Source organism: Vanellus vanellus (assembly GCF_965231255.1).
Source record: "Vanellus vanellus genome assembly, chromosome: 3".
Taxonomy (NCBI): domain Eukaryota; kingdom Metazoa; phylum Chordata; class Aves; order Charadriiformes; family Charadriidae; genus Vanellus; species Vanellus vanellus.
Genome location: NC_138907.1, coordinates 60,771,045 through 60,798,082, shown reverse-complemented (window position 1 = coordinate 60,798,082; position 27,038 = coordinate 60,771,045). Strand labels below are relative to the sequence as shown.

Sequence of the window (27,038 nt, the reverse complement as noted above, 5' to 3'; positions counted from 1 at the left end):
AGTGAGTAATTGATTTTTTTAAATTTTGTTTGATTACTTGACAGCTGTCCTCTTTTTTACCCCCACCGTGTCTTTTTTGTTTACACCCCCCTTCCTCCCACAGCTTACAGGTAATTCCTGTTTTCCTCCATGCCAGCCACCTGCTAATCTTCTCTGTTCTACTTTCACTCAGTCTTCTCCCTTTCATCTTCTTAATTCTTGTCCACTCTGACCTACCTTAAAACAAACTTCTATTTTATCTCTTCATAACATCCAAAAGTGGTTCTCCTCCCCACACTGTACTGTTTGTGGCGAACTTTCAAATTCTGTACTTGAATGTTAACAGACAGTTGTCTTCCAGTGATGGAACTGAATTGCTGTATCAACTCAGTCTAGATTTGCAGAGGTTTAAATAGATCGCCTAATCCCACCAGTCTTTTGGAAGTCCAGGCAGCGCACTCAGCCAGACGTCAAACCGCAATGTCTTCGCAGGCAATCACAGCCAGGAAGCCCTGACCCAGATGGATCCTGAAAACTAGGACAGTTTTAGTTTAAATGAACTAAACCTATATGCAACTGTCTAAAACACATTCCATTCATATTTTGAGCCTAAGAATATTTGAAAGTGTGTTGAAATAGCTACCTCAATTTCACTTCAGCCCCTAAAACAAAATCATTCGGGCAGCAACTGATTTTTAAAACAGTCAGGCCGGTCTGAGGACCAAAACACCATGCTCATCTTCAGGGTACCACTGCTGATAAGAAGGGGAATGGAGAGAAACCAAAAAAATAAAATCAGCAAACACATGATGACAGTTCCCACATGTAATTTAAACCAGAAGAGAACTAAAGTAAGGATTAGATCCCTCTGACATTTCTGAGTTGTTCTTCAAGCTGTATTGAGTTTGGGAACTAGAAGGCAAACAGAAGCTCAATTTTATTAGCCCTGCAGAGATGCTCCTTTGTTTAGTATTTTGAACATTAGGCAAGAATTTACTTACGGTGAACTATTATATTCACTGTATAGATTTAAACAGATACAAAATGTCTGCAATATCACAAGTCGGTCATCTCCCTTGTAACACATGCTGCTCACCCACACGTCTTTATGTTTATGAGACCCGTTTGCTGCTTCTAGGATCATTCCCTAGGATCAACTGCAAAACAGCTAACCTTCCATCTATAAGATTATTTTTAATGAATACATTAACCACTTTCTACAGAAATACATCTACCTGCATCATCAATTAACACGAACAGATGAAAAGTTGATAAAGGATGCAGTGTTACACAAAAATACAATAACATTTTGAAATTTATTACATTACTTTTTAGCTGATATGAATATAAACCTCCCTTTAAAAATAGAAATACCTTTGAGAAATCACAAGAATAAAGAACATTTAAAGTATTTTATGTAGCACTGTATTTCATTCTGGATAGAATATTATATAAACACCTGGAAGGGAAAAATGTTATTTGAAAAAACAAACCAAAGCAGAATAAATATTTTTATCAGATAAACCTACAAGTTTTTACAGAAAGATTTTAGATTGTTAAGAAAAAAATATTTACTTTTTGAAAATATCAACTTTCACTGCAGTTAGACATTTACAAATCAGATGAACATGGAAAGAACTGTTTAATATTAGTATATGAATTGTCAAAGAAAAAAAAAGAAAAAACCCTGTGCAGTAGTGACTAGAATTATAATTTTGAATCCCTAGTGTGCATGCTCTGTAATCATAGTTCAAAAAACCAAAGGTAAATAAAAAAAATAATCAAATCTGTAGAGTAGGTGATGAATAGTTACTTTGTTGAGTCATTCCAGATGTATATACAAGTTCCAACGAAGGAAGCGCCCACGATTGAAGACAGCAGTGATGGAGGTGAGGGGAACGGACCAAAAAACCTTTTAGAGGCATCTCTTCGATCAACCTGCTGCTAAATCAGTGCCTGCTGTCAATCAAAGACTGCAATTACCACACTATATAGGTTAATAGACTTAGTTCCGAAATCTTCCAGCAGATGTCCTCACAGGGCAGTCGTGTCAGGGAGGTTAAAGATGTCACCACTTAAAACTGAGATTGGAAGGAAAACATACTTAAAATGAGGGTGATATAAAACTATATCTAGACAAATTCAAAGTATTTACTTTATTCTCAAATGCCAGACTTAAAAACATAGGCAGCATGTTAAAAAAAAATAAGGCTGTCATCTTAAAAACAAAAAGAAAAAAAGTTACCTGAACAAGTATGTAACTAGCACATTTGTTTGAAGTAGCACACCTGTTTCCAATTTGTTAGATAATCCTCATCGTTACCGCTACAAGTGGAAAGTTTTGATATCGCATTAAAAATATTTGACTCGTCCTTCCATGTCCTGAGTAATGCCTTCATACTTAACTACCCACAGACACTTCGGAGATCATGATTCAGTCAAGTACTGGTCTACAAACTCAAAGCTGGGATTCTTTACCCAGGTCTATGAGACCGGTATCTCCAGCCCTCAAGCCTGCTTTAATGCAGATGTTCATGGCTTCATACACAAAAGGACACATCAGGGGAAGATGAGAAGATGAGCATCACCGACTCTTCTTCGACAGCAGACACAGAAATAAGTGCCGATACTTGAGGCTTATTGGGAGACCAGCCAACTGGGACATGGCAGTCACTACAGTTTGGCTGGTGGAAAGACTGTCCCAGCTTCAGGAAAACGCTGGGAGGGTGGCTCCAATAGCTGGGACAGACTTGTCTGCCAGAGGTTCTTTGGTGGACCTGCTAAGGCACTTATAGACAGAAAGCATTGCTATGTTCTACACACTGAATTAGGTCAAAGCTGGCATCATCAATCGTAGAAACGGATTGCTTATGAAATCTTAGAGGAGTAGAGGTTTTGACAGTATCTTGTCTGAAGCTTCAATAGCATGGGGGACTGATTTTCTGCAGGCTGATTGTCCTCAATTTTAACAATGAAAGTAAAAACAAAAAGACTTTTAGCTTGATGTCAGTGAATGACCATGGTGAACAATACAGAACTGTTACATTTCTTAACTAGTGAATGCTTTCATACCATAGAAGCATCAGATAAAGCACATTCTGCACTTAGTTTGTCCTGAGAAAAGAACAACCCAGGTCCCACATCCTGTAAAGAATGGTAAATACAGTATTAAAGCTATTAAACCTTCTCATCTTAACTAAGGTTTTCTTCAGCTATCACAACAAATAATTATAAAAAATCTCTTTAACCTTTTCATTGTGCTTTACTTAAGGAAAAAAAAAAAGCCCAGAAGAGCTCTATGAAATCAAGATTTCCATTTAAAATATTAAAGGACAAATACAATGAAGGATAATGACCAGGGGCAGCTGCAGTCTGTTGTTAGCCATTTACGATTACTTCACAAAGCTGTCTGTCTTCATCTTGAATCTTAAGCCCCTCACCCTTTAGCCATATGATAAGGAACGTAGAATTACAAACCAAGCAGATGCTAACTATCCTGTTTCCAAATAAAGATTTCTTATGGCAACAAATACACATCTCAAACAAAACCATAAATGATGGTGAAGCAATCCTAATTGTAACCAGCTCTTCCTCCATAGCTCTGGTTTCATTATGTAAACATATTCCAGTCAAATCTTTACAAACTATGTCAACAAGTCATGATTTCCCCCTCTTTCCCCAGGAAAACTGTGCAAGGATAACTGTACACATGTCCAAGAAATAGATGATGTCATTTTATTGGAGGTCCACAGGTAATTGTATCACATTAGGGAGTGGAAGAATCTTGTGGTATGGCACAACACAATACCTCACTCTAAACACTTAAACAGAAGGTTAAATGATATGCAACATGATCAAATCAGTATTTCTCCATCTTCTAGGCACCACTGATTAATTTTAAATAAATTTTAATAAATTGGAAAAATAATAGTCCATTAATTTGTTTGTTGCACTGTCTTTAAATGAAACAGCACTTTGAAAGTCACAAATAAAAAAGCAGCACTTTCTCTTAATACCAACACCACTGTAACACATACTGTAGCGTGGCATGCAAATCCATATCTGCAGTCTTTTTTTTTTTTTGTATTAACAAATGGAATGGTAATTTTCTATCTCAAATATTAGTAGCATAACATGTAAGTGCAGATCATTCTGGCCACAAGTGTGGTAAGCCTTAACAATTGTGTATTACAAGAGCATAGAACACAGAGCATGACACTTACATCCAAGAACCTCTCTCTTTTGTACTGTACATGGTGTTTGTTACAGGCTGACTTCCAACTTGCTGTACCCAAGCTTCAGGAAACAAGATCACTAACCATTTCTGGTTTTGCTTGAAAATAAAATGCAGTCACCATCAAAGCACAACCATTAACAACCTGGTCAAAAAAATGCCATAGCTCCACTGAAAAAATAACTTGTCCTTTTAGTAGACTCCATTATGCGATAAAGTTTCCATTATAGGCATGTTACGAAGACTTACAGTGGTACTGCAGTGTCATTCCTGTTAAGCAGAGATTTGTATTGACACCAAGAAACGGTGCAGCATTCAAAAAAGCTGTTCAAACTGAGCTAAGCTTCACGAGACCACGTACTGAGTCTTCATGCAATGAATCCTGGCTGGCTAGGCTCAGGACGTGCATTGTATGGCTGTGTGTAATAGGACTTCCACTTGGCAGCATCCCAGGGGGTGACGGAGCTTCTTCAGGAGTGAGAAACTGATGACCTTCATGTTCCTCTTTTAATGGTATCATGTCTGTCAAACCTGTATCTGATGTGAGATTTGGCATAGAAGATGGTGGTGTTGGTTGCCCTAGGGTTAGAGTTGCACAAGGCCCACTGATAGTAGTCTTTCCTGGTAAAGGTAGCTCTTCACTAGTTATGCTTGGCTCACTCTGTAGTAGGGGGGTGGCAGCAGCCTGCAAAACGAATTTAGTGCTCTGAATGCACTGATCTTGGTCACACTGTAGAATGGAAGGGTGTCAAAATCATATAAGGCAAACAAAACAGAGATAAAAGGGAGAATGTGGACAAAAAGGTATGGAAAAGAATGGGGTGTGAAGAGAAAAAAAAGAAAGCCATTAGTATCATTCCATAGTTAGCAACCCAAAAATCCCATTGCATGCTGCCCGGGAAAAAAAAAAAAAAAAAGAAAAGAAGCATGCATAACTGAGCCAGTGCTTTGGTTTACTATCAAAGTAAATTATGATAAACATTTACAGTGTTCACTTAAAGGTTTTGGTAACCTTTAAAATAGTATTTTGAGAGTACTGTAATTCAAATGCTTTACTTATTCTTGTTCACAATCATTTGGAAAGTCTAGCTGCAAAATCCATGTGTAACTAACACATCGGGCACCTCAAAACTTTCCCAATTCCAGGTGAGGTGAATCACTTCCACACTACTTATTTTACCCTAGAGTAGCTAGCAGTTCAGAGAGAGGCACAAAGGCATAATCCAAACATCTTTCCAAGTTCAAAAACACTAGGCAAGTGCCCTTTCTAATTGGTCTTCACATGTAGGAATCAAGGTGTGACAGAAGTTTTCCAGAACAAGAATTCCTTTGATGCAGGTAGTTTTATAAAGACACAGCTGGCAATATAGCCTCTACGAGCAAAAACTTCCCCCTCTCCCAATTTAATACATTATATATACACTCCAGAGAATATACTACACTATACTCCGTACTCTAGAGGATGTCTAGAAATTAGGCAGCACTGCAGATGCATTAATTTAATATCAGTTTCCATGATTTTTAGGCTGTGTCTTGATTAATTTAATCTTGACAATGTGAAGAATCAAGGTACAAAACACAAGTTTTCTGGCAAGCACTTTCACAATAACAAGCCAAAGTCAGCATTATATAAATTCAATTAAGCTTGGCGAATGCTTTTGGCTCTACATCATTCCTAAAAAACATTTATACAAAATTATCATTCATTCCTTGAGATGACAAGACAGGTAGGTGTCTCAATAATGTCCAGCTAGCTAAGTGGGTAGTACACCTACTGCCAAATTAAGTTTCTTTAACACAAACTGGCATGACTTTTGAGAGCTTCCAAGGACAATATATATTTAATTCATAGCCTGATGGGTTATAACATCTGCAGATTTTCAAAACCCTGTTAGATTCATTTGCCATACTACCGTTCCGCTGTGCAAGAGAAATACTATAGTAAATGCATACAACTATAAATCCAATGCAGGAAGGAAAACTTGGAAGCAAGCAAGCTGAATGAAAAAAAATATATCCAGAGGTAAGACGTGTATTCACTGTTGTTATTTCAAGGATTTTGTTAAAGCAGCATCTTCTGCTTTACGACCGACTTCTTCGCTCTATATCAAATTACCAAAAGACAAATGCAACATCTATTCAAGATATTCCTGATCACAACCACTGCTAGTAACATTACAGCAATTTTCTAAAATGCCTCTTCAAGTTTAATAAGCCACTGTGATACATTCTATGCAAACTCATGGAAATACTTTTGCTTCCTTCACTGTATGATGAAAACCATCACTATGAATGATTCCTCTGGTATTTTCAGGTCCTCCGATTCCACCACTGAATAGCTTAATGATGGATGCACACACATTACACTCAGAAAATGGGCAAGCAAACTACTTGGTCACAGTAGATAGGCAGTATTTTAAACATGTCTAAGTGGTTTAGGACTCCCAGACCAACTACTCTTTGACAGGCAGAAGTCTGATCCTCACTCAGTTACCTATCTTCCAGCACTTATGCTTTCAGAGAGAGAACTTCTTGTTACATAAATTGAGTTCAGTTGCAAGCAATTTTATCCCCCACAAAATGATGAACAGCCTCAGCCAAACAACTGAAGTGGTCCCATATCATTTCAGAGGGATTACTCACAGGCTTAAAGCCAAAACCTTGCATAAGTACCTTACTAAGAAGAAAACTGTCAGCATCTTTTAAGTCAAGCTTTCAATTAGTAATTCAGTGTGAATAACTCATTCTTGATTAATATAGTGTTATTCACGCCTGCTTATTTCAATTAAACTATAGCCCTTCAACCAACCTTACTATGTAGACTTTAAAAATCTGTTATCTGAATTTTCAAACTTCAAAAGACAAACAAAATCCACCACCTCTGAAAAGCAGTAGCCAAAGAACATGTTAAATAACAAAGAAATGCCTATAACCACTGGGGTACATTGAAAACAAATAATGTTAGCAGCTGACTTATTGCTTTAGTGAAGCTTCAGCACTGATCTTCAAAAGGAAATCATTAATGTGTTCCAGGCACTACAAGTACACAGTTTTAAATTAGCTGAAGGTAATTTACTTGAACTCATTGTATAGTCTGAACTCATTTTCTTCTTACCGAACTCTAGTGCATTTCAACCGAATCAATATTGAAAAGATAAAGTAGCCTCATAAAGCTCCATTAAACAGACTGTTATAAAACTTTTTCAGGTGCTGTATATCTCTTTTTCATTTTCCATGCGCTTGTTACTTCCCTAAAAACCCTCCTCTTATTTAGATGCATTTCAAGTTTTCTTTTTTTTTTTTTTTTTTCTGTTAAACTGTGATCAACATGAAATATTTTAAGGAAATTCAGGCTGTAAACAGCTTTCAAAAGCGACTAGAGCGGGGTTTATACTAGAAAAGGTAGATGTGTTCAATTAAGCTCTCAAAACATCTGATAAAAACAACACATACTATACAGGTAGACTATTCCTGACTCTAAACAGCAAACACAAAACTAAACAAGGAAATCAGATCTTTTTATAGGGCTTGCATGGGGTTTTTTCCTTGACTGCATATTTCACTGTTAACTAAATGAAATTTAGGGCCAAAAGTCTTAACAGCTATTAATCACATGAATTATTCAATGCCAGCAATTCAAATGAAACAAAAGACTCTATGATTGTAACAAAAAGGAAGCCAAGCACTGGAATCGAAATAGGTAAAAATCTACTGCAGAAATTATTCTACCAGTACCTTCTTACTTCAGATCTACTGCTTTTATTTTCCACTTACAACTTCCACTGTTTCAGAGGAACAGCAGCTTCTGAAGGTACAATAAGTTTAATAAGCTCTACAAGTACAGAAGTTTAATTATATATGTGCATAGAAATTTTTAGCCATCTCTATTTATTTTCACATCGAAAGGCACAAATTAAAGCAAATTAGACAAAACCTAAAATTCTGTGTTTATTTGACAAATAATAAATACAAACAACTAAGGAAACAATATTTTCCATTTTTTTTCCTGAAGAAAAGCTGATTTTTTTCTAAGCTACACAAAATATACATGTTAACATAGATGATGTACATGGCAATATATTGTTCACATTTCTAATGCCAAAGCCAGAAATTATTTACTTTGAATTTTAAATTAACTTTGTTAAAAATTTTCTAAACACTAGTAACATAAAAGAATCGTAACAGTTCTCAGAAGATGGAGAAAAGAAGGTTGAATTATCTCAGCATCTCTGAATACAGTACAAACAACAAAAATTTTGGAGGAGACTGACAGCACTGAATAACAGTGCTGTGAAGTAACAGGAAGGATGCTGAAATGCCATACTAGATGGATACAATAGACGGGTAAAGACTGGAGGGATGGAGCTGCATAACTATTCCCAACAGCTGTACGATTGCACTCTCAAAATCATGGTATTGCAGATACTGTGCAACAACTCAGCCACAAAAGCCACCAAGTCAGTGGCTCCACGAGCAAGTAGTACAATGCACCAGGAGCAGATCTATGAAGAGAAACACTTCTGAAGCCAAAGGGCTGCAGAATCCTTGTTCCGGGGATTTTACTTCAGACTAGCTACTGTTTGTTCCTATGGACTGAATGTCTCTGAATGATTAAAGCATGGTGGGTACATTCTGGGAGCACATCTTCTGAAAGAAATCTAGTTCATGTGCTCTGATACTGCTCTGCAATGTGAACAAAAATGCAGTAAATATGCACAATCAAAAGGATTGCTTCTAAAACATACCTCAACCCAAAGCAAAATGCTGAAGTTGATTTACTGCATGTCTCCTAACCCATTTTAACTGTGAAGTAAAATGCATTCATGAAAAACCTCTATCAACCTTGACCATAGTAATATTGACTTGATAAGAGCCCTAAGTTCTGTTTTGGGAAATGATAAATTATATTTGAAGTACAACAGAAAACATACAAGGAAACACTGGTAAAACTCCCAGCAAAGTGGAGCTCCTATGCTTGCTGATCCTTTTACTGTCATGATAGAAATACTCCTAATAATGAGAACATGAAAAGCAAAGGGAAAAGTACGCTACGATGGTGAGAGTTAACGTTCCCTGGATCAGTTGGATCCTTGTTTCCAGTTCAGTGCTAGAAATACCAATGTGAACATTTGGGAGAAGACTTTCCTGCACATCTCACCAGTAAAAATGTTGCACACACACTATTATGGTTCCTACAATTTTCAGTAGAATGTATAAGTAAGAAAAACACTCTAACTAAACAATTTGCAGCCAGGAAAGGAAAGGGAGAACTGGAATTAGGGAATTTGGCACACAAGAAACTACCTAAGCACTGAAGAAGAGATGCCTTCTTAAAAGGAAAGAAATAAACCTGTCCTGACACAGCGGCAGATAGAAGTAAAATCTATCATTTTATAAGGCATTAAAGAATTCCTAGAGACATCATAGTAAAAATAAACCAAACTAATTCCTCTAAAAAAAGGGCATGGAATGAGACAGATTCTGTGTTTCTTCATAATGGATTACTAAAGAATAAAATACCCTGTAACAAAACCCAAGAATCAACTCAGGCTTTTAAGGGAAAGCTAAGTACTACAGAACTGCAGATCCAGGTAATGGTAGCTGATGGGTTTATGGTGAAATAAGAACTTTTTTCAGAATACAAAGAAAATAAACCTTCAAATGAAAAAGAATGAAAGAATAAAATACAGAGAAAACTATGATTTCCTAATGGGTCAGATACTGTGTTTCGTGAAAAAAAAAAAATTCTTAAGAATGAGAAAAGGGATACCTGGGCAAACTAATGAAGAGCTTGTAAAAATAGTCATCAATAAAATGCAATAGGGAAATACTCTGGAAATATCAGATCTACAGATCATGAGCTCCAAGCGACCATGCTTTCACGTGGATAAGGATATTAATAAGCTGGCTAATGAATTTACCAGATTAATTTCAAATGATATTGAAAAAGAGATTAAAAACACTGGGAATGTACCAGGAAAAAAATAACTATACATACTTCCAGCCTTCAAAAAAGTAAATACAACTTCAGCTATTAGTAAAACAATGGAGAGAACAGGAGAAAAAGCTCTTTTATAAAGATCTTTAAAAAAAAAATAATCATGGTATGGGTCTATGAAGCACTGATTATAGCAACAACCCTGACTGTCTGAGATTGTGACAAACTGAGTCACTAGCACAAGTAGGGTAGCTCCTATATGAAATATTCGAAGTCTCAAAGGCAAAACTACCACGAAAGCTGTTAAATACAAAAATAGTGCCCCAGAAATGGTATCCTGAATAAGAGATAATGTATTGCACTGAAAACAAGTGTCTGGCAAGTTTAAACTTAACCTGATATTTATTTTGAGCTTAAACACAAAAACGATGCTATGCTAAAAGATATATTAAGATAAAGTAAACCAGAATACAATACTAAGCAACCCAGAGAGATTTAAAGAATGATAAAAGGCTAGTTGGGTGAGGCACAAGAATTGTACTTAGAAAGACACAAGTCACTGAGTAAAATATTTGAGGGAAAGGAAGAGAATGAAAGGAAAAAGGGAACGGAAGGAATAACAGAAGACAAGTGTGAGAGATGCTCATTAAAGTCCTCCCTTAATATCAATGGGCAGCAGAGACATCTTAGCATGCTATATGGATTAAGTAGTATAATATCTAGACATTAAGATTCAATGTAGAATTAAGAAGATGTGATGCATTCTGGAATAAAATCCAAGGAGACACTATAAAAGTGTACTGGAACACACTTCAGATTTCTAATAAGTTATTTCCTGTACTCAAAAGCATTAAACTTGCTAAAATAGTGTAATTATCTCTGATGACATCTACATGGCTAAACCTCTGCCATTAAAAAAGTATTTATGGACGAAGACTATGATCTACACATGCTCTTAAGTCAAGGAATTTCACTTTGCCTGTCCTTATCTAAAACCATAATAATATAAGCTGCAGTACCAGATGCATCCCCTTCAAACTTGACAGTTCTTTGTGGTCCACCTGCCTCCTCCGCTCCAAGAAAGCATTTTTCATTTTATGCCTCTGCCTTTTTCCCCAAGAGGCATGCAACCTTCCAGAAAGGAAGACTGACTCATATTCCATCTTCTGCCTACCCTTCGTCAGTGAAGACACAAGGTAAAAAGGAAACCTTTCCTTCCACAAAGACCTTCCCTCTACTGTTTGGCTTCCACTGGAGTCTTGGGCTTGATCTAGTCTATTATTTAAACTGTCAATCGCCAAAGGAAATTTGGATGTTTGCATCTGAACTTCTAGCAAGTGGGATTCTAGAGAATCTTGCAGAGATTCCTCCTCTAAAAATAAATAAAAAAAAAACCCAACCAAAAATCAAACAACCGGATGCCGCATGCCTTGTTTTACTTCTGCCATAAAGTGTACTCCAGTGCCTTTCACTCGAGAAGCTTCTGCAGTCCTTTACAAGTGAGAACAAGCAAATGGCTGGTGTTCCCAGTGCTTCTGTTCCTAAACGACTTCTTCAGAATCTAAGATTGTGTCCTGGGAAGAAAGCTGAGAGAAACAGATACTGTAAAGCCTGGAAAAGTGCTAGGGGTCACTTCATGGGAAAAAGGTTTAAACAGAATGATGAAGTTTTACTTGATTATTTCTGTCTAAATTTAAATCAGAACAGGAAATCTGGTAACTGAACAGAATGGCTGAAAACAACTAAGCTAGCAGTAAAGTGAAATAATTTTGTTAGAAAAGAAGAAAGTCTGTCATGTGGATTAGATCGAGACCTCAACTGTGAAGTAGGGAAATTGGTTTGCTGCTTTATGAGACTGGAGAGATGGCAACCTGAAAGCAGGCACAGAGTCTACTGAGAAGAACAAAAACATTGACCTTAGAAAACAGAAAATGGGAAATGTGAATAAAGAACAAATCAGAGGCAAAGCCATGTCCCACTGCATTTTGCCAGCAGGAAATGAATTTATAATTTCTTATGCCTCAAACAACTCAGGAAAGAATGCAAGATTTTAAATAGGGAAGAGAAAATAGTGCTAGAGAGACTGGGAAACTAAGCAAGTCTTCAACAGATTGCAACAAAACTTAAGGGAGAAATTTTAATGCTGATAGACAGCTGCCACTAGAAGCCAATTGCTCTTGGATACAGACCAAGAATAATACCCTGAGAAAAATGGCATCACAGTCTTAAAGATATTCCTCCATACCAAATACGACGTATTACATTTTTCAAGCTTTTTCTCAGAGATCATTTTCAGGAATGAAAACTGCACATTTCCAAGTGACTCTGATAACTGTCAAAGAACTCAAGCCTTTCCCAGCTCGAGTAGTGCAATGTTCTAGGATATAAGAAGTTCAAATCCTTGAAGAATTTGCATAATTACAGATATTACATTCTAAAATCATAACAGCCACCTGTTTGACTTAAAGTAATACCATAACAGATTTCTCCATTTCTAGAGACAAAAGTAGTCAATTTTCTATCAAACTGGCACAAGATTTTCTCATTAATATCCAGTAACAATGATAGTGTTTTCTTGCAATGCAAGTGTAATTCTTATAGTGTTAAGATAATTCAATGCCAGGGACTTATTGTAGGTTAATGATCCTCACAAATAAGAAGCCTTGACAGAGTCAGAAAGTTTGGGTAATCCCTGAAAGACCTCAGACTATTTCTCATGTCTGCTTTCTCTTTCTTTTTTTTTTTTTTTTCTTTTTAAGCCCCTTTTGTCTTTTCAGAGTTACTTTTTTTTTTTTTTTTGAGTAAAATTTACATGGAACATTACCTTGTTCTGCACAACTGCACCTTACAGAAGACTCAGAGTTAATACTGAGTCTCTAATACATTTTCTTATTAAGGAAACTCAACAAATCTTCTATTTAATCCTCAAAATAGTAAGTAAAAACAGCTTAGGAACTACAGCAAAATTTTTATACCAGTTTATCAGTGACACTAAAACTAATCTGTCTGGGAAGAGTGAGTCTTTTCTTCTTTTGTTCAAAAGAAAGGCTGAATTATGCCAGAAGGCCTTGTGGTCACCTCTTTTTTGGCAGAGGGAGGGCATCCATAACTCATGGCTTCTTTGACAAAGTCTTAGAACCCACATAATATGAAGATATGTGGACAACAATTCAGAAATAGGCACATATGTAAGATGCTTGCCTTTGGAAAAAGATCTCTTTCCAGTTATTCTTTTCTTCTTGGCACTGGAAATCTTATCTTCCATTATGATAGCCAATGCTACCAGCAAAAAACAAAGTAAAAACTATTGGCACAGTTTCAAAGATGTTTAAAAGCTTTTGTTGTAACAATCCAGTTGCCATTTTTTGATCATTGGAAGTTCAGTGTCCTCCTGCTCTTCCTTCAACACACTTCTCCCCTAGAAACTCCTCTTTGTTCATCTTTGCTTTTTAAAACACATTAGTCTATGCAAAACCACAGTGTACAAGCAAAGAAGGAAATAGAATATGAAGAAAGTGCCATACAAAATAACAATTAGCTGGAAAATGATGAACCAGAGCAAGTCCATGATACTTGAATATTCCAGTTCAGAACACAGCAGGTGTCAACAGTACAAGTCAAAATGCCAGTATATTCAATAAATCAACAGTGTAGAAAAGCCTCTCTTTTTTTTTTTTTAGAATCCATGAGCAATAGCTATGACACTGTGTGAAACATCTATCAAAAAGAGCCTTGGGGTTTTTTTCTTTACTGTTAATAAACAAGTCATTCCACCCAGAGTGTCAGCTGTATCCAGTTAGTTATTACTTGATTAGTTCACATGAAAGTGGAGAAGGAAAACATTCACAGGAATCTTGATGAACAACATTATGGGATGATTCCTACCATGTTGCTCTGAGATTGTGTGGCCCCGTACATAGTAATGCCATTTGATGGTCCTGCTAATTGTGGCGTATCTGGTTGTATAAATCCTCTTCTGTCAATTAAGCTATGGAATAATCAAAATAAAGAAAAACAATTAGAGATATTTCTGATCAATGACTAGCTTCTCTCAATAAAAAGAAAGAGAAAAAAATTCCATCGTACAACAGACCTTAATACCTCACCAATACCTTCAAATGTCCCCTTTTATTCAACTGAAGTATAAGACTTCATTTCTACTCATCAGCAAGGTAATTGTTTCCTTGTAATACTACCCACCATATAGTCATATGTACTGCTACTTTGCTCAATTTTTATTGTAGACAAAAGATTTTGAAGCTGACCAGCAGATACAACAAAAACAAGGATTTTAAACTACAAGTGTGAAAACAAATTACAGAACTCACTAGTGCACTTTGAATCAGAATCTGTTTTGAAGGTTTTTTTGTTATCAATTTCCACACCTCAAAATTAAAGCTACTTAATCAGGGAGGGAGGGAGGAAGGAAGAAGTTTTGTTTAGACAACTTACTTGCCAGGTTTCATGACAGCTACCTAACACTGCTCATAGTGCTCCAGTATTCTTACCAAAGTGATGCTCTCATAGATAGAAATAAGAAATTTTAAGAAAATGTTTAATGGGGAAATTAATAAAAATAAGTAAAAATCTATGTAAGATTATAAAAAAATAAATAGAATGGCATCATCTGACCTAGCTAAAGATTTTGCTAAAATTCCACATACAATTTTACTCTCAATTTGAGAACTATAAACCGCACTTAGCTTCTGGTAGTTAATTTTCTTAAAAACCTGAATGTACAGACAGAATTACTATATCCTACATGCGTATCAACTTATATCGCTTCCATATAAAAAAAAAAAACCAAAAAATCTTTTCTACCATTTATGCTTCGATTCATTCAAAGTTGTTTTTTTAAAATTATATATAGCTTTCAATAATAGTTCCACATATTTTTAAGCATAGGCCAAATGTTTTTTTTCCTGTGTACCTGAACAATGTTACTTCCCATCTGGAAAACTACAAATTTTACCATAGGATATCAAATTTTAACTGCAGGGTTTATAGCTCCTGTCACTAAGACAAAATGACAGAAATGCCTTAAAACACCTGAGAGCTGAAGTCAGCACAGAACTGGATTTCTGGGACCTCTAAATTCACTACAGGTCAAGATGGTTTCAATTTTAAAAAATAAGAACAGGATGCTTGGAAAAATTAAGGCATTTCCCCTTTCAACAGTGAATGAGGTTTCCACCACTCAAGACCAGTTTAAGCTCTCCTGAAGGTCTGCAGAACAGGTTTTTATGTACCTTCAGAACACTTAGAAATCCACCTGAGATTACAAACTGCCATGTGGAAAGCACTCCTTCAAAAATCAGATGCTTTAAAATAGGTGTACGATTTATTATACCCGAACCCTAGTTAGACCTATGCTGACAGCTATGGATCAAATTAGGATTTGAAAGTTACTGTTGAGGACACGTAAAATGCATTCTGAATTTGGTAGCGTAGGTTTAAAAATGACAACCATGATCTTTAACAGAAGTGAGAAAAAATTGGATTATTCACAGATCCTCTCTTAATATGCATTCCATTCTCAGAGACACTCAAACATTTTGAATTTTAAGCTGTCATTGCTGCTAAACGACTTTAACAGAATTTAAGGAAAAAATTAATATCTGGTGACTTGGGACACAGCTGAGATTAAAAGTCAAAAAAAGTGAGGTTATAATTTACATTTTACAGTCAGTAAATTTTTACCATTGGTCAAAATATCTCCCTGCAGAAACTCTACATATACCTTGGCACCTAAACAATTTATGTTGCTATATGGAATTTAGGAAAAAATGTACAAACTCTGTTAAAACACAGGAGCTAATGCTAGTCGGGTGCATTGTGTGCCGCTACTTGTATCAGCCCAAGCTGCTATTTCAAATACTAAGAAACGTTATGTAGTTCTAATAAAGATTTCCATTTGGAGTCAAACAAAAGAATCTGAAGCATGGCATTGAGTTTTTATATCACATACTTTCATGGAAAGCAAAACGGCAGAATAAAAGGGTTGGCTTCAGGCACCATCCATATAGGCAGGAAGCAGAAACAGGGTTACTCTTTCTCACCACAGAGATTACAGTGTTAACCCAGTATGTGGAAATCTTAACTCGGTTGTCTCCTCCTTAGGAAAAGATGTCAGTCTCTCCTGTTGACCTTTGACTGCTTCTAGAAGAACCACCTCTGATATTCATAACAGCAAAGACAGAAATCCCATTTCCAATGACACACCTTAGCCACTGGACTACAAAGTTATTTACTTACTTTCTTCTCGACAGTTCAGATTCATAACTACATAATTCCAGATAAAGTAAAACAGCTTCAACCAATGAGTATGCCACAAAAATAATCTGCAAGATGTCAGCCACTCTCTCCAGGGGAACGGGGTCTGTATTGCACATGTAGTACACTAACTACCTAACCCTGAGCATTGGAGTAAGAAGTGAATCATGTCTTTCCTGCTGCCAGTTTCATTTCTCTAGTCTCAGCTCTGTCTTACTATTTGTTCAAGCTGAAAAGCCATCTGCAACCTTGAATATACAAATATTGTGGATTTCAGCAAAAATTAATCCGTTAAGCTTTCTCTGGAATTGCTTTGGTGTAAGACCACCAAATTAAGTTTAATGTATATATGTTAACAGTAGTATAAAGAAAAAATACTGTCCATTTAAATAAAAAAGTTCAGAGTGAAAAGACAAAAATGAACAATTATCAAACTAGTTGTAGAATTAAGGTTCCTAAACTCATGTCACATCTGTTAGATATGTAAGAGTTTAATAACATTTCAAGTTGCCCATCATGCAACAGCTAACTACTGGGAAATTTTTATTGCTAGAAGTTATTAACTGCAGTGGCAAAGGTTCAATCAACAGATAAACAAGTCTATTTTCATTTCAGATGTCAACCTTAAATTTTACAGGATATGATCACTAACTTAGTTTAACCAAGATTTACCAACTTATCTCTTTACTACTGAAGAAAAACTTAATTAAAGCTTCTAATGGACACTAAACCAAAACATTATTTCTGTTGAGTAAACTCAAGCAATCGGAAAGAATATTTTTTTCATCAGTAATCATGTGGCTTCATTTATACTAACAATACTTTTGATACTCTTACCTTGGAGAGAGGGGCCCACAGAGTGCAGCACAACAATTAGTAAAGATGTTGCCGTAACTGTATGGATTATAGTTCTCTTTACCTCTTTTATTTGACCATGACCCTTTAATCTGAAGAGATATGAACAAGATGCATCACATATAATACAATACAGAAAACGGCTGAGACAAATTAAGGGTTACCAAAGCAGCAACATGCTACTTACATCAGAGGCAGACCAGAGAAAACCCCTGATCCCACTTTCCAAACAGCTTAGAGCTTTGGGCTGTTATGAAAGGATGGACCCTAAAATCTTACAAGCAAGTACGATTTACCTCCACAGATTTAGACAACCCAAAACCTCAAAGGACCAATATACTCACATGTATTGGGTTTACATGGCAAGGTTTCAGTAACAGGGGGACTACAGGGGTGGATTCTGTGGGAAGCTGCTAGAAGCTTCTCCTACATCCAATAGAGCCAATGCCACCAGCTCCAAGATGGACCCACCACTGGCCGATGGTGGTAGCACCTCTGGGATAACACATTTGAGAAGGGGTAAAAGTTGCTGTGCAACATGAGCAGCATTCAGAAGAAAGGAGTGAGAGTATTTCACCCATTTTCCATACCCCTGTGATGGTCAGGGGAAGAGGTAGAGAAAATGGGGAGTGAACCCTAACACTAACCCAGGAATAAGGCAGGGATCGGGGGAAGGCGGTTTAAGATTTGGTTTTATTTCTCATTACACTACTCTGATTTTGCTTCGTAATAAATTACACTAATTTCCCTGAGTCGAGTCTGTTTTGCCTGTGATGGTAATAGGTGAGTGATCTCTCCCAGTCCTTATCTTGACCCATGAGTGTCTTGTTATAAGTTCTCTCTCCTGCCCAGCTGAGGAGGGGGAGTGATAGAGCAGGTTGGTCAGCACCTGGTGTCCAGCCAGGGTCAACCCATCACATCACAGTAGGAATTTCAGCATCTAAACATATTAGTCTAAGATTAACTTCACAAATATTATGGTATGTTCTACAGGAGAGGTTCAATTGCAACACACCATTAAAGTCAGCAATAGAGCACTTCTTCATACTCTTGGGTAACTTCTCAAGCTGTGCAAATCACACAACATTACCTTCCCCAATGCCCACAAATGGCCCTAAAGTATTATGAAGCAATTGCAGTCATGACTACCTTTTAGCCCATATTACATTTTCTTTTAGCCAGTCTTGCTTTTCTATTTGAGACACTTGGGAGCCTGAGTAAAAAGTCTCACTGTATTCAACTGGAAATGTATGCTTTAAATGAACCCTTCTGATTATTACCAACCCTACCCCCTTTTAGTATTTCAGGTGGGCAGTGATGATGTGGGAAGAAGGAGCCCAAAATCAATTAAAAGAGATTTTAAAGCCTTGGGAAGGGTGCTTAAGGGATCGGGAACACAAGTAGTGTTCTCCTCTATCCCATCAGTGGCTCTCATGAGTGAGGAAATTAATAGGAAGAGACAGCAGGTCAACTCGTGGCTTCGGGACTGGTGTTACCGACAGGGCTTTGGGTTTTTTAATCATAGGTTGCCTTATGAGACACCTGGCCTGCTGGTGGCAGGTGGGATGAGGCTGTCCCAGAGAGGGAAAAGAATTTTGGGACAGGAATTAGCAGGGCTTGTTGACAGGGCTTTAAACTAGATGGGGGGGGGGGGGGAATAACTGGGCCTGTTAGGACTAAACTCAAGGGAAACACGCCAGGGCTTGAGGGATGGTGGACTAGCATGCACTCTTACTCTACTTATTCATTTCAGAGAAGCGATAGACAACTAGAAATTATAGAAACACCTGAGAGGGGCCTGGTAGGAAATGGGGCCCACACTCACAAAAAGATTTTCAAACCATTAGCTCATCTGAAGTGCATCTATACCAATGCACGCAGTATGAACAACAAACAGGGGGAGTTTGAAGCCATGATGCACCAGGAAAACTATGACATAGTGGCTATCACGGAAACGTGGTGGGATGCCTCACATGACTGGAGTGCCAAAACTGAAGGCTACAAACTCTTCAGGAGGGATAGACAGGAACGGAGAGGTGGTGGAGTGGCTGTGTATGTCAGAGAATGCTATGAGAGCTCAGAAATTAAGTATAGTGATAACAGGGTCGAGAGTGTTTGGATTAGGATAAGGGTAAATAAAGGTGATATCACTGTGGGAGTCTGCTATAGACCTTCTAACCAAAGCAGTGAGGTGGACGAAGCCTTCTATAAGCAACTGGGAGAAATATCGCAGTCGTTTGCCATTGTACTTGTGGGGGACTTTAACCTCCCCGATATCTGCTGGGAATACAACACGGCAGTCAGGGAACAATCCAGGAGGTTCCTGGAATGTGTGGAGGATAACTTCCTCACGCAGCTGATAAGTGAGATGACCAGGGAAAGTGCCCTCCTAGACCTGCTCCTTGTGAACAGGGAAGAACTTGTGGGGGAAGTAAAGGTTGGAGGCCATCTAGGGCACAGTGATCATGAGATGATTGAGTTCTCGATCCTTGGAGAAACAAGAAGAAGGGTTACCAAAACCACCACCTTAGACTTCCGGAGGGCAAATTTTAATCTGTTCAGAAGACTGCTAGACAGAATCCCTTGGGAGGATGCCCTTATGGATACAGGAGTCCAGGAAGGATGGACATACTTCAAGAAAGAAGTCTTAAAGGCACAGGAGCAGGCTGTTCCCATCTGCCGAAAAACAAGTAGGCGGGGAAGGAGGCCAGCCTGGCTAAATAGGTATCTCTTGCTGGATTTCAAAAAAAAAAAGAGTCTACAACCTTTGGAAGAGGGGGCAAGTTTCTCATGAATCACGGAATCATGGAATTTTCAGAGTTGGAAGGGACCTCTAGAGATCATCTAGTCCAACTCCCCTGCTAAAGCAAGATTGCCTAGAGCACATTACTCAGGACTGCCTCCAGGCGGGTCTTGAAAATCTCCAGAGAAGGGGACTCCACAACCTCCCTGGGCAGCCTGTTCCAGTGCTCTGGCACCCTCACCGTAAAGAAGTGTTTCCGTGTATTTGAACGGAACTTCCTGTGTTCTAACTTGTGCCCATTACCTCTCATCCTGTCACTGGGAACCATTGAAAGAGCCTGGCTCCATCTTCCTTCAACCCACCCTTTAGATACTTGTAAGCAATTATGAGGTCTCCCCTCAGCCTTCTCTTCTCCAGGCTAAAGAGTCCCAGCTCTTTCAGCCTTTCTTCATAAGGGAGATGCTCCAAGCCCTTAATCATCTTAGTTGACCTTCGCTGGACTCGCTCCAGCAGTTCCCTGTCCCTCTTGAACTGGGGAGCCCAAAACTGGACACAGTATTCCAGTTGTGGCCTCATCAATGCAGAGTAGAGGGGGAGAATGACCTCCCTCGACCTACTGGCCACACTCTTCCCTATGCAGCCCAGGATTCTGTTGGCAAGAAGACTATAAAGATGTAGTGAAGCTATGCAGGGAGAAAATAAGGAGAGCCAAAGCACAGCTAGAGCTCAACCTGGCTGCAGCTGTTAAGGATAATAAAAAATGTTTCTATAAATTCATTAATAACAAAAAGAAGATTAGGGAAAATCTCCCTCCTTTATTGGATGCAGAGGGAAACATAGTTACAAAGGATGAGGAAAATGCTGAGGCGCTCAATGGCTACTTCTCGTCAGTCTTTAGCAGTGGAACTAGCTGTGCCCTGGACACTCAGCCTCAAGAGCTAGGAGACAGGGAGGGGAAGCAGAATGAGAGCATCACAATTAAAGAGGAAGATATCAGTGACCTGCTATGCCGCTTGGATGCACACAAGGCTATGGGACCGGATGGGCTACACCCAAGAGTGCTGAAAGAGTTGGCAGATGTGCTCGCCAAACCACTTTCCGTCATTTACAGGAAATCATGGCTAACTGGGGAGGTCCCAATGGACTGGAGGGTGGCAAATGTAACACCCATCTACAAGAAAGGCAAAAAGGAGGATCCAGGTAACTATAGACCTGTCAGTCTAACCTCGATACCAGGGAAGGTCCTGGAGCAGGTCATCTTGAGTGCCATCAAAACCCACATAATGGGCAACCAGGGGATCAGGCCTAGTCAGCATGGGTTTATGGAAGGCAGGTCCTGCCAGACAAACCTGATCTCCTTCTATGACAAGATTACCAGAATATTGGACGAGGGAAAGGCTGTTGATATTGTATACCTGGACTTTTGAAAAGCATTTGATACTGTCCCCCATACAATTCTCGTGGAAAAACTGGCTTCGCATGGCCTGGATGAGCATATGATCCGCTGGATCAAGCACTGGCTGACTGGAAGGTCCCAAAGAGTGGTGCTCAATGGATTTAAATCCAGCTGGCGGCCGGTCACAAGTGGTGTGCCTCAGGGCTCAGTGTTGGGACCATTTCTGTTTAACGTCTTTATTGATGATCTCGATAAGGACATAGGGTATATCATCAGCAAGTTCGCAGATGACACCAAGTTAAGCAGGAGTGTTGATTCCCAGGAGGATAGGGAAGATCTACAGAGGGACTTGGATAGATTGGATCATTGGGCCAACATCAATGGTGTGAGTTTCAACAAGGGCAAGTGCCAGGTCCTGCACTTGGGCCACAATAACCCCATGCAGCGCTACAGGCTTGGGGAGGTGTGGCTGGGAAGCTGCCTGGCAGAAAGAGACCTGGGGGTTCTAATTGGCAAGCGGCTGAATATGAGCCGGCAGTGTGCCCAGGTGGCCAAGAAAGCCAACGGCATCCTGGCTTGTATTAGAAATAGCATGGCCAGCAGAAGTAGGGAGGTGATTGTGCCCCTGTACTCAGCACTGGTGAGGCCACACCTCGAGTATTGTGTCCAGTTTTGGGCACCCCAATACAAGAGAGATATCGAGGTGCTGGAGCGAGTGCAGAGGAGGGCAACGAAGCTGGTGAAGGGCCTAGCAAACAAATCATATGAAGAGTGGTTGAAGGAGCTGGGACTGTTTAGTTTGAGGGGGAGGAGGCTGAGGGGAGACCTCATCACTCTCTACAACTACTTGAAAGGACACTGTAGAGAGGTTGGTGCTGGTCTCTTCTCACAGGTAATTAATGACAGAACAAGAGGGAATGGCTTCAAGCTCCAACAGGGTAGATTTAGACTGAACATTAGGAAAGAGTTTTTCACAGAAAGAGTGGTCGGGCATTGGAATAGACTGCCCAGGAAGGTGGTTGAGTCACCATCCCTGGATGTGTTTAAGAGACGTTTAGATGTGGTGTAGGGGAGAACTTTGTAGAGTAGGGTAGATGGTTGGACTCCATGATCCCAAGGGTCTCTTCCAACCTAGACAATTCTATGATTCTATGAATGGTTTACTTGAAATTCAGACGTGCTACACTGCTGCAGTTCCCTGCTATCTGATTTTCAACAATCCAAAAGCGACATTTATTTGAGGGAAGGGGGGATAGTGGAAGCATACTGGGTCCATCTAGAGAGACAATGTTGACCTAAACCTAATAATTGAGCAATACCAGAGTATCTCATCTGTCTTACTAACGAGGTAGATTTCTTCAAAGTCAGGCTACTTGCTTGGATACTTGATGCTGAGGAACAATTCATTCTGAGCCTCCTTGTTAAGTTTTTTCCGGTTGATTGGTATTTATTGTAAAATTTATAATTTTAACCATGACCTTAAACAATAATAAAACATGTGTTTTATTGTTACCCAAAGATGCTACTTTTACATTTGCTAGATACCTATGAAAAAAAGGCACAACAGAAAATTACAATAAAATGTTAAACTTGCAGTAATTTGTTAAATTACTTACTAAATTCCAAGAAGCCTTCTATATCATTAACTACCTAGATATTTTTATTTTCTCCTTTCATTCATTTTGTATTTCTCCTTTTAGTTAGAGGAGGACATGTGAAGCTTCCACACACAGTTAAACATAATTTCACAGCAAAACAATAGAAACCTAGGTGCGAAATAGGGGAACTGCAGAAATGAGAAAGTTGACCTTTAAATTCATGATATATTACTTGCCAGAGATTTTAGATCTCCAATTGGCAAAGAATTTTCAAAAGAAAAATAAAGGATGAAATTTTGGTTTTAAGAATTCAACATACTTTGCAATTTTTATAGTAAGCGATTTTTGAGTCAAAGAATATTTAAGACTCACAGTGAAAAAGAGATACTGAAAAGTATTTAGTAATTTCCTACTGTATAAAATATACTTGTTTCTTTGTCTCCTCTCTTCTACATTTTCCTATATCAAGATACAGCTCCCAGGGGTTAAATCATAATGGACACACTATGTGACCAGCACATCTTCAAACCACAACAAATGGTGTGCAAAAAAACTCTGATATTTTGAATCAAGCATGACCAGGTTACTTCCTTCTTTCCTACTGAGGCATTCACTTTCCTACTGAAGCATTCACAAAATCACACAGGCAGGCATGACTTCTCCAAGAATAACAGAGAAAAACTGCACACAAATAGAATTAATCATCTCCTCCTCATTACTATTTAGAAAGATATATGTAGAAATATACCATGAACTTACATCTTCATTTGTTGTTTGATTGGAGCTGATCAAATACGTGTGAAAACCTGAGAGGCCAACAATGGACCATACTGAGAAAAAACACACCACAGCTTCCAGCACAGTAATTGAAAGTCAAGGAAATATATGCAAATGGAAAAAAAAAAATATTATAACAAGTAGTTACAGTCACAAAATTCAGGGTAGTCAACTTATAGTCCACAAGTCCCTCAATAACTTTGGGGTACTTCAAAGGGGTCAGCAAAAATTAAACTCAGAACAGCAAGCCCATTGTCAGTAAGCTTTAGTGTACAGGCCACCGAATATCATCTATACCAGCAAATATTTAAGGGTCTGCAGACAGAAAAAAAGGCCAGAAACTACTGATGGTTCTGTTCTTAATTGATGAAATTCAAATTTTCATGTTCACCCTATAAAAGTCATCACACTTGTATTAAGACAAGTAAATTGATAAGCAACAGTAAATAATGCTTCTGATGGGGTGAGGGTAAGGTCAAACACAAGGGATGTGTCCCAAGGCTAGCTGAATAGCAAAGACTGAACAAATGCATTTGTACAAATATTTAGTGCATAACAGAAGTCCTGAGCCAGGACTAAGGGTTCTAGATCTGTGCTCATACATATAGCAATAACAACTGAGTAATCTGCATCTCAGTCATGTTCTAACTGCTAGACTCTCCTGTTTTTCTTCTGCTACTGAAGTTAAGATGCTGATAGGGATCCTTACACTAGTGTCAAAGTGCAGCAGTCCAAGTAAAATACAAAATCCATTTGCTCTCTCAAATCCCTCTAATAACTGGATATAGTCTGCATCCAGACAGCAGACTGCCAGTATGGGCTGCCACATATAGGGACTTGCACCTGAGGTACACATATGTGAGCTTGTGGGGTGCTTTCTCACCTGTGTGTTGTAGGGAGCAGCACAAGTACACATGCAGCACAGAGTACCCACATCTCCAAGTGGGTAGCAAAGGTGTGGACGTGCTCCACTAGAACTTTTGGGGGTTTAGTTACAGAATGTTGTTTAGACTTTTGGGGGTTTAGTTACAGAATGTTGTTTAGACATTTGTAGGTATTTATTAACATTTCTTAAGTGTTTCATACAGCCATTTATCTTTTCTGTTACTGATATTGACCCTGAATAGATAATTATCCAGCAATCAGTTATGATTAAAGTGTGTCATTACTCATCATTGTGTCATTAATGAATCAACAAATAGCTTCAATCCTGATTTGGTTTGAACTACATGAAGTGAGTGGTTTTGAACTGCAAGACCAACCTCCATCTTTTCTGATTTCCCCCAACCGAAACAATGTAGATGAAAAGCACAGAATTACATTCCTCAGTGTAGTGTAAGAGTTAAAAAAAAAAAAGACTGCACTATTAGGTTGTCTATTGTTTTTAAGTTTGCACCTTTCACTCATTTTCTTTTTTCATCTTTCAATCTACCTGTGTTTTCACTCCTTATAAAATGCATAACCCAAATGCCATAAAGAAGTAACCAGACTTTAAAAAGTGAGATTGGTATACTAGGAAAGTCAGTTTTGCACTCACTGTTACACACTTGCTACAATTTTTATCATTAACTTTCAAGGAGTCATTATCTCAGCAATAAGACAATAAAGTTGCTTCTAAACTTTATATAATCAAGCATAAAGAGCAGCGTTCTGCAGAAAGCTTCCCTGCCATAGTTTTTTATTTATATGTATTTTTATTTACACACAAAAGCCATGAACTCAGAATACATTTACTTCAAGACTGTTACTTTCTACAACACTTCAATAATAATTGTTTTTCTGGGGAACACGAATCAACAGCAGAAAAGGCTTCGGTTCCTAGAAAAACAGATACAATAAATCAGTAGGAACAAGACAACTGGAAAAGAATAGGATAAAAATAATCCATATATTAACCATACGCCAACCTTTAGTGAAGTCAGTTTCCAAGACAACAGAACTCAAAATCTTCTAGAACAAGGACAGACTTAAAACATATGAAAACATCCTTATCTCTGAACCTGTCAATAGAAGACAAATATGACAGTTCCTTACCATTATGCAGACACACAGACTGGAAAATGCATGGATGGACTTAAGTATTTGTGATAAATAATCCTAATATTAGTTAACAGTGAAGAGTCTTGTATTGCAGGTCTACTCTCACCTAATGAATTGGGAAATGCCAGAATTGTCTGTATAACTTCCCCTAGAACCTACTTCACTCAGAGTGGTTTAAAAGCCAGAAAAGAGCCATTTCCATTCACAGCAAATCTGCTCTAAAAGCAGCAGGATGACCAAAGTGCGTTGCTGAGCAGCATGGTCACTACACTCTCCCTCTCGTTTCCTCCTCAAACTATGTGGAATCAAACCAACACAAGACAGGAACTCAGTCTCAGTTGACTGCAACAGGCACAGCTGAAGCAAGGAGAGTCAGGGATAATGGATACGGAAGTAGGCTCTTGTTAGCAGAGGGTTCAGAAAGGTGTAAAAGAAGGAAACAGCCCCCAAACATTACGCACGATACAAGTCCACATAACTGGGCTTTGAGAGGGTAGAAATCATAAGGAAGGCTGTAGATCAACACTGTTGGGTAGAATCTACACACCAAAACTAAGAAGAAGAATCACCAGGTCAGAAAAGGGGAACCTGAGAGGGAGAAGGGCTCCCTGCAACTTCATCATATGACCGAGCACACCACTAACAGGATGTTCCTCACCATGATTACATTCCAAAGGGTCCTGAAAAGTGAGTTTCTCCCTCCACATGGCAATTCCTACTGACAAAAAAGGGAATTCCTTTCAGTTCAAGACCTCTTTCAGTTCTCCATTGAAAGGGACTTCTTTGCCCCAAAAAGAGACTTCAGTTCCCCACACCAAGATCCAAAAAGATCTCTAGAACAGCAGGGGTGGTTTATGTCAGATTAACACGACTCCATTAATTAAAAATCAAACGCAAAAAAGAACAATATATTCTCAACGAAGTATAACTTACTGGCATAATATGGTGAAGTGACTATAATTGTTTTAATTAGAAGCTATTGTTGTGCTATTTAGAACAGTTCGTTTGTGCTTTGTAAAATTATTTGTACAAAAAAAATATGAACAGTGGTTCTGTTTAAAAAGAGAGTTACAGCTCAGTGACTACCTGATAAATACGCGCGCGCGCACATACACACACACGAATTGTACCTGCAGAACCTGGAGAATTTGACACTTGGGAAAACTACCTGGAAAGAGAGGGCTGTCTTTATGCACAACTACAAG

General features: G+C 38.3%; 1 protein-coding gene across 2 annotated transcripts in view; it reads right to left on the bottom strand.

The window, feature by feature from the left end:
- Positions 1-3,706: 3,706 nt before the first annotated feature.
- ZDHHC14 (zDHHC palmitoyltransferase 14) overlaps positions 3,707-27,038 on the bottom strand; it is a 119,319-nt gene continuing 95,987 nt past the window's right edge. Inside the window, exons 6-9 of one of the 2 annotated variants that reach the window (XM_082481354.1) lie at positions 23,776-23,878; positions 17,262-17,371; positions 14,037-14,139; positions 3,707-4,943 (exon numbers count right to left, since the gene is read on the bottom strand). In XM_082481354.1, the coding sequence (XP_082337480.1) occupies positions 4,542-4,943; positions 14,037-14,139; positions 17,262-17,371; positions 23,776-23,878 (718 nt within the window). In that variant the 3' untranslated portion in view covers positions 3,707-4,541. The remainder of the gene's footprint in view (positions 4,944-14,036; positions 14,140-17,261; positions 17,372-23,775; positions 23,879-27,038) is intronic. The other variant, XM_082481355.1, reaches the window with a different exon arrangement.